At 33.2% G+C, this 15,369-nt stretch overlaps 2 protein-coding genes across 2 annotated transcripts; one reads left to right on the plus strand and one right to left on the minus strand.

The window, feature by feature from the left end:
• The first annotated feature begins 4,121 nt into the window (after positions 1-4,121).
• On the plus strand, positions 4,122-5,643 carry LOC108480264 (zinc finger A20 and AN1 domain-containing stress-associated protein 1-like). The gene is made up of 2 exons (XM_017783191.2): positions 4,122-4,434; positions 4,861-5,643. The coding sequence occupies exon 2, from the start codon at positions 4,904-4,906 to the stop codon at positions 5,402-5,404; it is 501 nt and encodes a 166-aa protein (XP_017638680.1). The 5' UTR covers positions 4,122-4,434; positions 4,861-4,903; the 3' UTR covers positions 5,405-5,643.
• A 7,767-nt stretch (positions 5,644-13,410) lies between these two features.
• LOC108482195 (AT-hook motif nuclear-localized protein 26-like) lies at positions 13,411-15,039 on the minus strand. The gene has a single exon (XM_017785313.2). The coding sequence runs from the start codon at positions 14,530-14,532 to the stop codon at positions 13,597-13,599; it is 936 nt and encodes a 311-aa protein (XP_017640802.1). The 5' UTR covers positions 14,533-15,039; the 3' UTR covers positions 13,411-13,596.
• Between the last annotated feature and the right edge of the window lie 330 nt (positions 15,040-15,369).

Here is a 15,369-nt window from a genome sequence, read left to right on the forward strand (position 1 = left end):
TTGACTAAATTAATATTACCTATCATATTACCTATCACATAAATTTTAATTTAATTGTGAATTTATTAAAATCCTATTATTTTTATAAAGTAATCAATACTATTTTAAGGGTAATGTTATTAGACTAGTTTAAAACCATAAGAGTGGTTGGTCTAAAGTATCCATCAATCTAAGAAAGTAACCACAAATGCATAAACAGACAAAAAATTAACATCCAAAAATAAATACTTTTCTCCATTACCTATAATAATTGTTGAGAAATTGTTTTGAAAAGTGAAGTAAATAATGTTATTTTTAAATATGTTTCAAAATGTTTGTAGCTTTCACTATCTAATGTTGTTATCCTAAATTGGCAATAGAAATATTGGGGATTGACCCGTATAAATAATGAATAAGAAAAGTAGAGAAGATCGAACACAAATATTGTACGTGAAAAACTCTCGAAGAGGGAAAAAACTATGGGTAAATGAGGTATTGCCTTTTCATTAAATGAGTAAACAAACAAGAGTACAATATAGAGAAAATAAACCTAAAAGTACTAAAGGTGTAATCCCAAAAACAAACTCTCACCAAAAACTCGTCCGCGACTACATTTTGTCGCTCCCAAAAGAAAAACCCTTGTTGATTGGCACGTCAAAATAGAGATACAATGGTCCCTTTAAATAGGCTTAGATTAGAGTTCTAATCATACTAAAATATTCCAAAAATAATCAAAGTCCAACTGGGAGAAGAAGTCCTGCTTGAAGTCTTAAAACATGGCTATATAACTTGGAGAAATTGTCCTGACGTCGTGACGTCCCATACATGTTAGTCACGACATCACTACTACACTCGTTTGGGGTTTCATCGTGATATCGCTTGTCTTCACGTCTTGACATCACCTTTATTTTACCTCTTCTTCGGTAAATCATGGAACATCTTCCTAAGTACCTACAAAACGTCTGATAAATTCGAGGCACACCCTACAAATCTCCACCTTGATTAGTATTTATCACGTCTCCTTTTCCATGCGTCGTCATGGGCCAAACTCGAATTTTGAAGAATGTCAGTCAAGTCTAAACCGCGCTCGAACTTGGAAATTGAAAGACTATTAGTCTTTAAATCAAAGTTGTATAATGCAACAAGGACCAGAAATACCTGAATAAGAGAAAAAGCATCAACTCTTTCCACTTGACTATAACCTTCTGCGACCAACCTTGCCTTAAACACTCTACGAACCATTTGTATCCTAAAGACCAAAAGGGGATTAGATTATTCTCTAAATCAGACACATGTCCGACAACTGACACAACTCCACCTTCAACCGAATTATGTGGAGAGTAATGAATCATCACCCTTGTTCTCGGCCTTATTAGCTACCTCTGTAACTGCTAGAAATTGAAATTTAAGATCTTGTCAAACTTCTCGATGTCCAAATTCGTTGTTGTGTCACTGAATGAGTCGATCTACGAAAGCTGAACCATAACTCTTATACCAATTTGTTAGGGATTGACCTATATAAACAACGAACAAGAAAAGTAAAAAAGATCAAACACAAATATTTTATGAGGAAAACCCTCAAAGAGGCAAAAAATAGAAGCAAAGGAGGTATCGACTTTTCACTAAATGAGTAAACAAACGAGAGTACAATATGAGAAAAATAAACCTAAAAGTACTAAACGTAAACCCCCAAACCCCAAAAACAAAGTTCTAACTCAGAAACAAAATTCTCTCCATAGTTACCATGAAACTCTCACCAAAAACTCATCTACGACTACATCTTGTCGCACAAAAAAAAGCCCTTGTTGATTGACACGTCAAAACAAGGATACGATAGGCCCTTTAAATAGGCTTAGATTAGAGTTCTAATCATACTAAAATATCCCTAAAATAAACAAAGTCCAACTGAGAGAAGAATTTCTACTTGAAGCTTTAAAATGCGGCTACATAACTTGGGTAAATTGTGTGATGTCCCATGCATGCTCGTCATGACGTCTCCGCCACATTCGTATAGGGTTTTGTCGCGTCGTCACGACGCCGCTTGTATTCACGTTGTCGAACGTCTTCCTAAGTACCTAAGTAAACATCTGATAAGTGCGGGGCACACCCAACAAAAAACATAAAAACATTATTTTTAGACATGATGCTTTAAAGAAACACTTTGGAATGATATTCAAATTCATTAATTTTATGATGTATAAAATTTAGTAACTTAAATTAGAATAAATATAAAAATAATTTATTGTAGCTTATTATTTATATTTTGATATATAAAATATAATTTTTAAATATTTTTAAGCAATTAATATTTTTTTGTAAAATTTAATTTAAATATAAAATTATATTTTAAATATTGAAATATGACAATTAGTTGATGTGGGTTTTTTATTGGTCCTGTAACAAAGTTAGCCCTCAATATTCACAAAATATGTCATTTTATTTCTAATTCTAAAAGATTAAATAAATTTGGCCCTAAATATTTACAAAATCTATCAATTTATTCTTAACTCTAAAAATTTAAAAATATATTTAAAAAAATTATTTTTAGCGTATTATAACCAATCACTAACTAGTGATGGCAACGGGCTTTTATTTTTATTTTTATTTTTATTTTTGTAAAATTGTGATTAATTAATTATTTTTAAATGAAAGGTTTTGACACAATTTCTTATTAGATTTGCTTAATGATTTATCTTTGGAGTTGTGTGCTCTCAGTATATTTGCACACATGTAGTGATTACAACACAAAAGAAAAAGAATGAACAAATATTTCTTTAATAAATTATTAAATTAAGAAGATAGAAAACGGAGGAAATAACCTTATATGGGTGAAAAGAGACTAGTATAGTGACGATAGAATGAGACTAGTCGTGATAAATTTTAGGGACTTTTAATTTAATTGATATTAAATATGTATAGAGGGTAATTTCTTAAATATCTCAAGGTGGGGTGGGCAGTTTCATTCTAAACCCGTCCCCGACTCAATCCGACTATTTTTAAAAATTAACCAGCCTCACCACGCCCCAACCCCCAACTCCAATAAAAAAAACCCAACCCTATTGGGTCAAATTAGCTCATAACTCGTCAGATTCAATGTATTTTTCCAACCATACAGTTGCCCATGTGAGATATTAAAATAAGGAACCAAAAAGTATCCTCTTTCAAGTCACTTGCAGAAGAACTCTAAAAAGTTGAGATAAAACACAAACAAAAATAAAGATCCAAAAGAAAATAAAGACATTAAGAACGTTAGTTGTTCATGTAGTAATGCAGTCAATTATTTCAGATAAGTTTTAAATCAATTGGTTTGGTCCAGTGTGAAGGCTAAATTATAGTAAAAAAAATTGTTGCAAGTGACTTAAAAGATGATGCTCTTTTACTTATTTCAATATCTCATATGGGTTATGCATGAGCTATAAAGAGCTAAAAATGATATTTTTAAAATTTTTAGAGTTAGGACTAAATTGATAGATCTTGCAAATATTAAGGGCCAAATTTATTAATTTTTAGAATTATAACTAAAATGAAAAATTCTGTAAACATTGAAGGCTAATTTGCTGAATTTTTTTATATTTAGGATCAAATTGATAGAATGTATAAATATTAGAGGGTTAATTTTGTTACTAGACCAATAAAAAAGACCCACATCAACTGACTAAAATATTTAATTTTGTAAAATATAGTGACTAAATTGAAAAAATTAATAGTTAGGTGATCATAATCGAAAAATATAATGACATATAATTGACAAACTTTGGCAAAAACAACCAACGACAATAATGAGTGGACTAAAATTTTGAACTTTTAAAATATTGAGACCAAATCTCAAATTCTATACAAGTACAAGGATTAACATCAAAATTTAACTATTATTTAATCATCCTTAATTGCATCGGAAGGAGACGTGTCAATGAAGTGACTGCAAAAGAGAGCAGCATAGCCTCCTTTTTTCCAGAAGCAACTTTAATTATTATTAATTAATTAAAATTAACAACTTTCTAAAATCCCTTAAACACCCTTCCCCAAAAATCAGTTCCCTCATTACTTACCGTCCGATAGTAATCTTTATCATCAAAGATTAAATCCAACAGCTCATATTCTCTCACTCCCATAAAAATACAATGTACCCTTACCACACGTACATAAAACCATGTGTACCGTCGAAACAAAACCAACCCCAACCTCCCTTCTCCCCCACCAAATAAAGCAAAAAAAAAAAAAAAAAACCAGAGAGTCTCCGTTTAGAGTTGGGTTTTTTAATATTTGTTTCACTTTTTCAGTTTCGTCCTTGTTTCTCCCATCCTTTCGGTTTCTCTCCGCCTCCCCAAAAAAAACGAAATTCAGGGAATTAAATTCCCTATAAAATCGTTTCTCGTAAAATTCCTTTTCGTTTTTAATCAAACCCGATTTCCTGGTTTCTTTTTCTTCATCGATCGTCGCCGGCGTAAAAACAAGGTATGTTTAGGGTTTTAATTTGATTTTTTTTTGGCATTTTTTAAGTTTTTTAATATTATTGGATTGTAATTATTGGTTGTGGTTTGAATTTTTTTTTCCGATGGACGGCTGCGATAAAATAAGGATTTTTATCTAGATTCTTCGTTTAGGTTTTTGAAAGACGAGATTACCCTTTCGTTTAGGCTACGTAATTTATTAACATGACGACAATGCCCTTACTAGGTCGGTATCGACAGCTATAAAGGAGCATGTTGGTAGAGGGTATATTCGTTAATATAATAAATGTTAGGAATTGGAAAATATTAAAATAATCAAAAGCTATATATTTTGATTGATATACGCGTTTGGGGATAATTTAGCTTTTGACCCTTTCTAAAAGAATCCATCAACAAAAAAATCCTTAATTTTGTTCATCTTTGATTGTAGAAAAATCAAAAGCAAAAAGCTTGCCGAATTAGAAAAAGAAATCATGGGTTCTGAACAGAATGAAGGAACAAGCTTTCCACCATCGGAGCCAAAGCTTTGTGCCAACGGTTGTGGGTTTTTCGGGACGGCGGCGAATATGAATTTATGTTCAAAGTGTTACCGGGACCTCCGTGTTGGGGAGGAGCAAGCGGCGAAGGCGAAAGCTGTTATGGAGAAATCTCTCAGTATCAAAACGAAGCATGAACCTGTCGTTGTGGAGACTTTTAAGCCTCATGTGGGTTCTTCGTCTACATCGATTGAGCAACAACAACCGGCTGTTGTTGCCGTTAATCAACAACCGGAACCAAAGGCTGCGAACAGGTGTTTTATTTGTAGGAAAAAGGTTGGGTTAACTGGGTTTAAGTGCAGGTGCGAGAATACATTCTGTGGGGAGCATCGGTACCCAGAAAAACACGAGTGTTCATTTGATTTCAAGGGTGTTGGACGTAATGCCATTGCTAAGGCAAATCCCGTTGTTAAAGCTGATAAGGTGGAGAGGTTCTGAAAGGTGGGGGAGTTGTTTGTTGGATGAATGTGTTTCTTCCCTTTTCTTACTTCCTATCTCGGGGTTATCGAGAGATCAGTTAGATTTAGGGTCAATGGAAATATTGTGGGGTGATTTACTGATTTATGTTGTTGCTGGTGTTTTTGTTGGGGTTGTGGGATATGATTTGGGAGGGGGAGGGGGATGTTTTAAGGGTGAATGCAAAATGGATCAATGAATGTTTTTAGTTTTCATTTTTACTTCGATTGTATCTGCCTTTGATCTTTCATTATATCCATGTTTATTAGATGTAATGTATGTTATGCCATCTAGTTTATCTGCAATTGTCATGTGCATATGACATTATGGTATTAGAATCATAGGGTTCAAAATCGATGGCCAAGGTCTCAGGAAGCAGTTAGAACACAACTGGCGTACTGGGAAACTGTGCCTAATGTCATAGCTTGTTCATGCTGGAAAGAGATCGTGCAAGTTGGTCAAGATGGATCGATCTTGTCACTTAGCCAATCAATTTCTTGTTGGTTTTGAACAAGTGGTAGATGTTTGGATTTTAATTTGGAGGATAAGAAAGAGTTTTTAAGAAAAAAGAAAGTTAAAAATTGGGAACAGAATCAAATTAAATCTTTTATTATTAAAAAGTTAAAATTGGGAACAGAATCAAATTAAATCTTTTATTATTAAATAGGCCTATTTAATTTACAAATATCAGTCTAATTTTTAAATATTTTAAAAGATGCTGAAGTTAATTTGAATTGTATGGATAAAAAATAATAAAGTTCGAATTTTTAGAACAAGTTTTGAATTTGAGACTTAGATGTAAGAGATTTAATTGTAAGGGTAAATTATAAAATAGTTATTTTTGTTTGTTTTAGATGACATTTTAGTCACTTATATTTGAAATATTATATTTTAGTCATTTATATTATTATTTTGTTATAAAGTGGTTATTCTCCTATTAAGTTTCATTACCTAGTTAATTGTGCTCTTATGTAACCGTTTAAGTTGACATTTAAAATCTATTTAGATTGTCACGTAGGACTGTTGTTAGGGAGTAAACGGAGTTTAACGGTAGAGTAACCATTTCGTAATAAAATGACAATAACGCAAGTGACTAAAATGTAATCTGAGACAAACAAAAATGACTATTTTTGTAGTTTATCCTAATTATAAATAGAGGCTTTCAATAACTTCATTTCTATCATTGGACATTGAGAGGGTTTACTCTAAAGCTTTGTTGAGTTTTCTTCCTTTATTGCTTGATTTGTTTTAATAGCTTTTTAATTTTGGAGAATCTTTAAAGATGCTTAATTTTGAGTGATGAACCTGATTTAGACAATTTGAAGTGAATTCAATTTAGCTAAAACCAATCAGTTTGCTTAGTTAAAGTCCAAATATGTGACACCTGCATACACACCTTTTCTTAATAGTGTTGAGGAATTTTCATCCTGTCATATTGTGCTTAAATATGCCATCTAACACAATATGAAAAAGAATGTGCACTCTATTATTGATTCTTTATTAGAATTAAATCAAGCTAGTTATTCATTAGGAGTTTATTCTCTAACAGTGTCTTGTTGCAGTGTTACATTTTCTTGTTCTGTTTTTGATACATTTTCTTCAACCTCAAGCTTGTCAAGATCAAATGAATCTTGGGGCAACATAATTTCTTCTTTAGATTCTTGGTGGTCCTCTTCAACTTCTTGTTCTTGATCTTGACATTCTATAATTGTTTGAGCTTCTTCCCAATCTTTCTTCTTCAACTTCAGCTTCATCCTTTACCGAAGCAGATTCAGTCTCTATTTCATCTTCAACTCCATCAGCTATTGGGATTTATTGTTCCTCAATTGCTTCACAAGAAACAAATATTTCACTAACTTCACTAACCTCTTGATGTTCAATTTCTTATTTTTCTACTTCCACAACATCCTCTTGAACCACTTCTTCTTTTGGCAATGGACTTTCCAGGAACTTATTCCAATCCTTACTACATCCTTATTTCTTCTTTGTCTCTTTGGTTAGCCATGCAAAAGACCTGCAAGCCAAAAACCAGTTAAAATCAACCCCAAATGCCTCCTAATGCTTCACAAAACAATCTCGCATAATTTCTCGGGCAACTTTAACTGGATTACTGTCCGGTTTCACTCATGGGTGTCGCTTCCATACTTTGCAATAAAGGCTCTTCCCCGTAATGAATTTTTTTTTTTTTTGAAAGTACAACCATATTCAAAGAGTATAAAGGCCTAAAGCTGAGTGTTGGGGATCAACTGGCATGAAGAAAGAAATAGAAACAGTAGAGAAATCAAATACAAATTTTACATGAAAAGCTCCTCCGAATATGATAAACACCATAGACAAAAAGAGACTTTGGCTTTTCACTAAATAAGCAAACAAACCAGAATATAATATAAAGAAAATAAATTTAAATGTATTAAACGTACAAACCCAAACTTCGAAAACAAAGTTCTAACTTGGAAACAAAATTTTCTCCATAATTGCCACGAAAATTTTCACCAAAACTCATTTACGACTATATCTTGTTACCCCGAAAAGAAAAGTCATGTAGTACTACATCTTTAATTGCCTCTTAATTAGTCTCTCTAAATATGAATACAATGGTTCCTTTAAATAGGCTAAGATTAAATATCTAATCGTACTAAAATATTTCTACTGGGAAAAGATAACAGAGTTTAACTAGAAGAAAAAACCTGATTTATGCGGGGAACACGTCGCCACGTCACAACGTCCCCATTCGCGTCGTCATGACATTTGCAGAATGTCAACCAAGCTCTAACCGTTCTCAAACTTAGAAACCGAAAGACTACTAGTCTTCAAATCAAGGTTGTATAATACAACCAGGGCTAGTGATACACAAACGGGCGTGTGCTTCACAACATAAGAGAAAACATCGAGGAAATAAATCCCTTCACTTAACTATTACCCTTTGCGGCCAACCTTACTTTAAACACTCTGTTTTATCTGAAACTGCTACAATTTGAAATCTATGATTTCATCGAACTTCTCGATATCAGAATTCATTGTTTTCATCCCTAAACGGGTCGATTGCGAAATTTGAACCAAGTTCTAATACCAACTTTTTGGGGATTGACCCATATAAATAAAAAAAGAGAAAAATAGAAAATAATAAACATACAAATTTTACGTGAAAAACTCCTCCGAAGAGGATAAAAACCACGAACAAAGGAAGCTTCGGCTTTCCATTAAATGAGTAAACAAATGAGAGTACAATATGGAGAAAATAAACCTAAATTTACTAAATGTACATTACCCGAAACATCAAAGACAAAACCCTAACTCTCATAAAATTCTTTCAAAAGAGGTTCAAAATTCTCTCTATAGTTACTATGAAAACTCTCTCCAAAACTCGTTCGCGACTATATCTTGTCACCAAAAAAAAAAAAAGCCTTATAGTAGTACATCTTTAATTACCTCTTAATTGACCTCAGAGTTTAACTGGAAGAAAGAACCCGACTTATGTGGGGAACACGTCCCCATTCACATCGTCATGACGCCATCTGTCATCGCAACGTTGGGAAGTTTCTTATTGTGGCGTTGCCATCTATTCAATCGAAAATATGCAGCACACCCCACACTAAGAAAATAAAATAAAAAGTACAATGGCTAAAATAGCCTAGCCCAACTTGAGAGGAGACAAACCCTAGTTCGACTACTTTCCATTTGTTGTCGTAAGCTGCAATGGGATGATGAGAGAAAACAAGAACCACAATCCCAAGTTGTTGTACTCACGACCTACAAGCCTGTTATCAAGGAGAAGTCAAGATCGAAGGGTCCAAAAGGTTTGCCATTTACATCGTGGAGCATGTCGAGGCCATCGACCGCCATAAATCTCGAGTTTTTGAGAGGAGACAAACCCTAGTTTGACCACTTTCCATTTGTTGTCATAAACTGCAGTGGGATGATGAGAGAAAACGAGAACCACAATCCCAAGTTGTTGTACTCACAACCTACAAGCCTGTTATCAAGGAGAACTCAAGACCGAAGGGTCCAAAAGGGCTTCCATTTACATCGTAGAGCATGTCGGGACCACCGACCGCCGTAAATCTCGAGTTTTCAAGAAGGCATCAACATCCAAATCATAGAGATTTAGATCAGCTTGATCAACACCACCATGCACGAGCCTTCGAGGCTAAAGGTCAACGGTGCTCCACCCTGTGTAGCATCCTTGCCTAAATGAACAAAAACGAGGTTGAGAAGGCTTCCCAGCAAGCAAAATAAGGTAATGTCCTAGATAAAAGTCGTGGAAAGACTACATGAAAGTCGAGGGTCTCTACATCTTTTCGACAGTTGAAAGCTGAGTGGAAGTTGGGGAGACCAGGTTATTTTGTCGAAAAAGAAGAAAAGGAAAAGAAGATGATAGGAAGGAAGATGGGAAAAGAGAGTAAAGGGAAAAAAGAAGGGAGAGAGAGGGGAAAAATGAGAGGATGGCCAACAATCTGCCATAAGGTTGTTGACAATGGCTAAAGGATCGCAAAGTTGGTTCATAGGGATTACCAAATGTGAGAGAAAATTATACTTTGTTGATTACTTTTTTTTCATTTGGATCCCAAAACGAATTTTTATTACTAGCATACCTCCAGCGTTACTTCTCTAGTAGAAGTAGGGTTTTAACTACAGTGTCTGTAATGCCCAAACCTCCATCTTTCTTGCTTAAACATACATTCCTCTAATTAACTAAATTCATTTTTTTCTTATTATCTAGTCCTCCCTAAAAGTGTGTCTGGTATGAACTTATTGGGTGTACTTGTCGAAGCAAGCTATGGTGACAAACAAAAAAAAAAAGGAAAGAACACTAACAAATTTTTATGTAGTTTGGTGTAAACCTACGTCTATTGGTTTACTGGGCCTTCACAAGAGATAAATCCATTGCTAAATCACAGTACAAATAATGATTTAAGCTTAACTAATTACTCAATTGTTGATTGTTGTAGCCTCACTCGAACATTCAATATGAACTCTATCACTCTACAAACTAACCATTCTTACTCAAGCCTTTAAACACTTTTTATAAGAAGAAAATAACAATAGAATTGCATTAAGCAAAAGATATCCTATAAAGTAGATTTGATCTCTCAAATTTGTGCTCTTCATGAAAAATCGTAGTCTTTACTTATAAATCCTGCGCCTCTAGCTAAACTTAACAAGATAATCTTCCAAATCTTCAAAATAGTAATAGGATAATTTTTATTCATGGATGATCATATACCAAATAATAATAGTAAAAGGACTCTCTATAATTTAGATTATCATTACAGATATAATTCATGCATTTATTTAACTAAAATTCAAAATAAAATTCAAAATAAATAAATAAAAAGATAATACAAGCCAAAATTCTCAATCCAATTTCATATGATTGATAATACCACACAAGTTGTTGTAATTATTGTTGTTTAACAAGTAGTACAACACCAAATTTGGAGTAACACTCCCCACAAGAACCATCTTCTAATTTTGTCAATGGCAGCCACAACACTTTTCGAGCCTTGAATGCCGATATATAGTACAATGATAAGGCGGATAATAAGAGAGCCAAGCTCTAGTTTTTTAGGCTTAAGACCAATATAGCCATAGCTAAAGTGGTAAGTTTGTTAAAGTGGTAAGTCTTATGTCAGCATCTTTTATTTCCAAGTTGTAATGTTATAAAGAAAATTTTAAAGATTCAAAAAACCCTCTTTAAATTGAAAATAATATCAATTTTTTTCATTTAATTAATCCTTCAAACTGAAAAATATATTAAATAATATGTTTAATTAAAAGAGATGAACTTAAATTTTAACCGCAGTAATGATGTATCCGTTAATAATCATTGATTTAACTAATTTTAATAATGTGATGGTTGGAATAATGCTGATGTGGTACTATTTTACTATAATAAAAATATACAATTTAATTCTTCCTCCTTCCCCCAAAAGAATTTTTTGGTTTCATAGGGTTGTAGGAACTTGGAGGCAAGAGTTAGCTTAGGTGATATTGAAACTTAAGGAAAGTCTTACTTGTTACTATACTTAAACTTGCTTGGAGTGCATATTTATATGTGATATGGAGATAGAGGAACAAGAGGAATTTCGGTGCATCTTTCTTGACTGAAGATTCTATTTTGGTGCATATTAAAGAGATTGTGCGAGCTCATTTAGAAGGAAGACCAATCAATAGAACTCACCATGTTAATTCTTCACTTTATGCTTCTTGGGGCATCATTGGTTAATTGTTTATATAACCTAAAGTATAGTTATTATACAATATTTTTTGTTCTTTTGTAGCGCAGTTTAACTGTTTTCTAGATTAAGGGTCCGTTTGTTTTACAAAAAATATTTTCTATAGTTTCCTGTGTTTGTTTCACAGAAAATAGCTTGGTCAACGGAAAATGACTTGTAGGTCAAAGTAAAATAAGTCATTTTTCCTGTAAAATGACTTACCCTCTTGAAAAGCGTAAGTCATTTTCCGAAAAAAGCTTATCTATAAATAATTTTATTTTATATAAAATTAACTTAAATCAAGCTTAATATTATTATATTGATAATAAATTTTATTTTTATTTTTAAAATATTTAAAATATTATATTTTTAATATTATTAAACATAAATATTTAATTATTTATATTTAGTCATATAATAAATTATTAATATAATAAATATAATTTATTATTTTAATAAATTATTTAATATTTCAATTTTATTTTAATAATAAATTTTAAAATAATAATTCTAAATAATATTATTCACATATTATTGAAAATATTTAATATTAATATTTTAATAATAAATATTTAGTACAATTATAAATATATTAATAATAAATGTTTTATAGTATAAAAGGTTAAAATATGTCATAAGTCTATGTACACTTCACAGATTTGTAATTTAGCATTTGTTCTTTTATTTTCAAGAATTTAGTCCTTTACTTTTCAAAGTTGAAAATCAAGTCCAATTGTTGACATCGTTAATTTTTTTGTCAATTCGTTGATGTCACATTTTAAATAAAATATTCACTTAGTAGTCATGTAATTAAAAATAACGTTGTAATGAATCTAAATTTAACATAATATTTTAATATATGCAAAATAATGTAAAATATTAAATTATAATTAAAAATAAATTCAATTAAACAATGAAAAATAAGAAAATCTCAAATGTGTGTTTGTTTAATTGAAAACAACTTTTATAAAATATTTTAAAGAAATCTACTAAACAACAGAAAATATTTTACATAGATTCATCCAAACACCAGAAAATATTAGTTTTTCCAGAAAAGTAAATCATTTTTCAAAAATAATTTTCTAGAAGTCATTTTGAGTGAAACAAATGGAGCCTAATGAATTTCGTTTTTTATCAAAAACAAAAAAAAAAATTACAAACTCTCGTAAGATTTATTTTCTATTTTTCTTAAATCCTAAGAAATTTTCTACATCTTAAGAATTTCTACGTTATTAAATAAACTCGACCATTAAACAATCTTGGGCATATAAGTTACAATAGAAAACCCATTTCAATGAAAAGAATCCGGTAGATGATAGAGTGGATAAGTCTTAACTAAGCTTAGCCTTTTAAGACAACAAAAGCCAGCTGTGGCCTGTGGGGAGTCTAAGACAAAGAGAGTTGCAGTGCAGAGAATCTGAACTGGATTTTAGCTAATTGAATCTTTCGAAACAGCTGCCCAATCCGCAGTTCTCTGAATCCAAAAGCAAAATAGACAGGTAGGGAGAGAGTACTTAAATTTAAAGCCCCTACATTGTCATGGTCATTGCCTTTTCTATGCAAGTATTTCGTGGTATTACCTCGAAAAGGAGCTTTGTTCAGAGCAGTGCACGTGTATAACCAGTACCACAAATATTTTCATGTCTCCCTCATATCTTTTAAAAACAACCCAATTCTCCTCTTCTCAAAGAAACATACATTTGTATTAGTTAACGACTATATAAACAATCAAGATTTAAATGAACACAACAATGTAATGTCTGATATAGCAGCTTTGGTTCAATGTGTAATAAAGTATTTAAGCTGTTTTAACTTTCCATTCAAAGATAATAAAATGAAATGCAGTAATAGAAAAGAGAAGTATTAAAGTAAAAAAAAAAAAAACGAAACCTAAAATGATTGCTTCTTGAAAACCCAAATTTCCTAGCTAGCTACAAATTCAGTGCTGGAAACTGTTAGCTAAAATGGAGGACGACCAGAAGGCCAAAATGCTTCATTTGGTAATTGAATAGGGTTGAGAAGATTAGGTGCTAATCCGTGAAAAAGAGGCACATTTGACTCGGCTAATGCTTGTTGTTCTTGTTGCTGTAGTTGCCCTCCACCTGCTGTTGGTGATCCAATTGCACCCCCTTGCATTGGAAGCTGTGGCTCTTCTTCTTCTAATGGGAGCCGCTCATAAGCGGCGTTACTAAAAGAAGCTGCCATGATTACAACGGGGCCTGAACATGTAAGTGTACCTACAACACTGCCACCTACAACTTGCCCTTGTCCACCAGCCAAATATATGGTTAATCCCGTAGCTGCAGGCGGCGCTGGTGGTGGCAAGAATGATCCTGCTAATGATAATATCTCGAATCGACCATGTAAAGACACAACTGCACCTGCTGAAGCTGGTTGTCTAAGGGTTACATTTGTTACAGTCCCGGTTCCACTCATTATACAAACCCCTCGTTGGCGTCTTCTTGCAAATGTTGCAACGCTTTCAACAATGTCACAACCATCACCTATTTCCATAACATGAGTACGGAGAGCATTGGCACTGTCTCGGGTTACGATGATTGGTGGTTTAGGCTTGTTCTTGGAACCAGCAGGTCTGCCTCTTGGTCTTCTATTGATCTCTCCTTCACCGGTGCCTTGTAAACTAAGGTCTTTCCCTTCGTTATTTCCACCGCTGCTACTGTTGTTGTTGTTATCGTCTCGATCCCGTTTCTTTAAACCACTGCTGCTTCCACTTTGCTCGTCTTCAGAATTTTGGTGATGAAATTGATGTTCTTGTTGTTGTTGATGCTGATGCTGATGCTGATGCTGATGCTGCTGGTGGTGATGGTGAAGATTGAAATCTCTAAAATTAAATGGAGGTGGAAGTGAAAGACCATGTGATGTAACTGGATCCATCGCTTGAATTTTGCACTCGTTCTACAATCTCTTCCTTTAATTCCCTAAACCAGAACCCATAAGCTGAATTGATTTGGGGTTTCACCAGCTGAATTTACCATATAGAGCCTGAGATAAAACTGGGGTTGGAAGAGGTTAGGGTTTGATATACCAAGAGAAAGGAATAGATGGGGATTGGGATTGGGATTGGTTTTTGACAAAGCCTTTGTGTTTAAGGGGTACCTTATGGGCGGTGGAGTAAGGTCCCCACTTCTTCTCTGATCTTAATTTGTCTGCTCCAGCAGCACCCCACGTTCTTTCTCTTTCTTTTCTTAATGTTCAATATAATAATACTATGGTGTCTACTTTAACTCACCATAAATACCCCCCTTATTACACAGTCCTTATCTACAATGAATTCTTTTTCATCAACCCTTTCATTATGTATATCAAAGCTTCAAGCATATCCAAGTGGCATCTGCTATAAGTATATATATAAACAAATACATAGGACCATATACCATCCCCCTATTGCTGGAGTCTATTCTTATCTCAAACGTAAGAAGTTTGAACAATTCTAACACGTTCAACCCATTGTAGATAAAATATATATATATATAAACAAGTTTTATTTTGATGAAGGGTTATGAAAACGATGACTACATTAATTAACATGTTAATGTTCGTATGTTAGCGGAAAGCAGGTGGGAAAGTGAAGGTTTGACCGCATAATCCAGAGTGTTTGGGGGCGTGAGAGTTGGTGAAAAAAGACGCGTGGGAGGCGCTGACAGAGAAAGCACGAGGCAAAGGGCAAACTGGCATCGCATTGCATTGAATTGCAGTGCAGTGCAGGGAGCA

Source organism: Gossypium arboreum, chromosome 1 (assembly GCF_025698485.1).
Source record: "Gossypium arboreum isolate Shixiya-1 chromosome 1, ASM2569848v2, whole genome shotgun sequence".
Lineage (NCBI taxonomy): Eukaryota > Viridiplantae > Streptophyta > Magnoliopsida > Malvales > Malvaceae > Gossypium > Gossypium arboreum.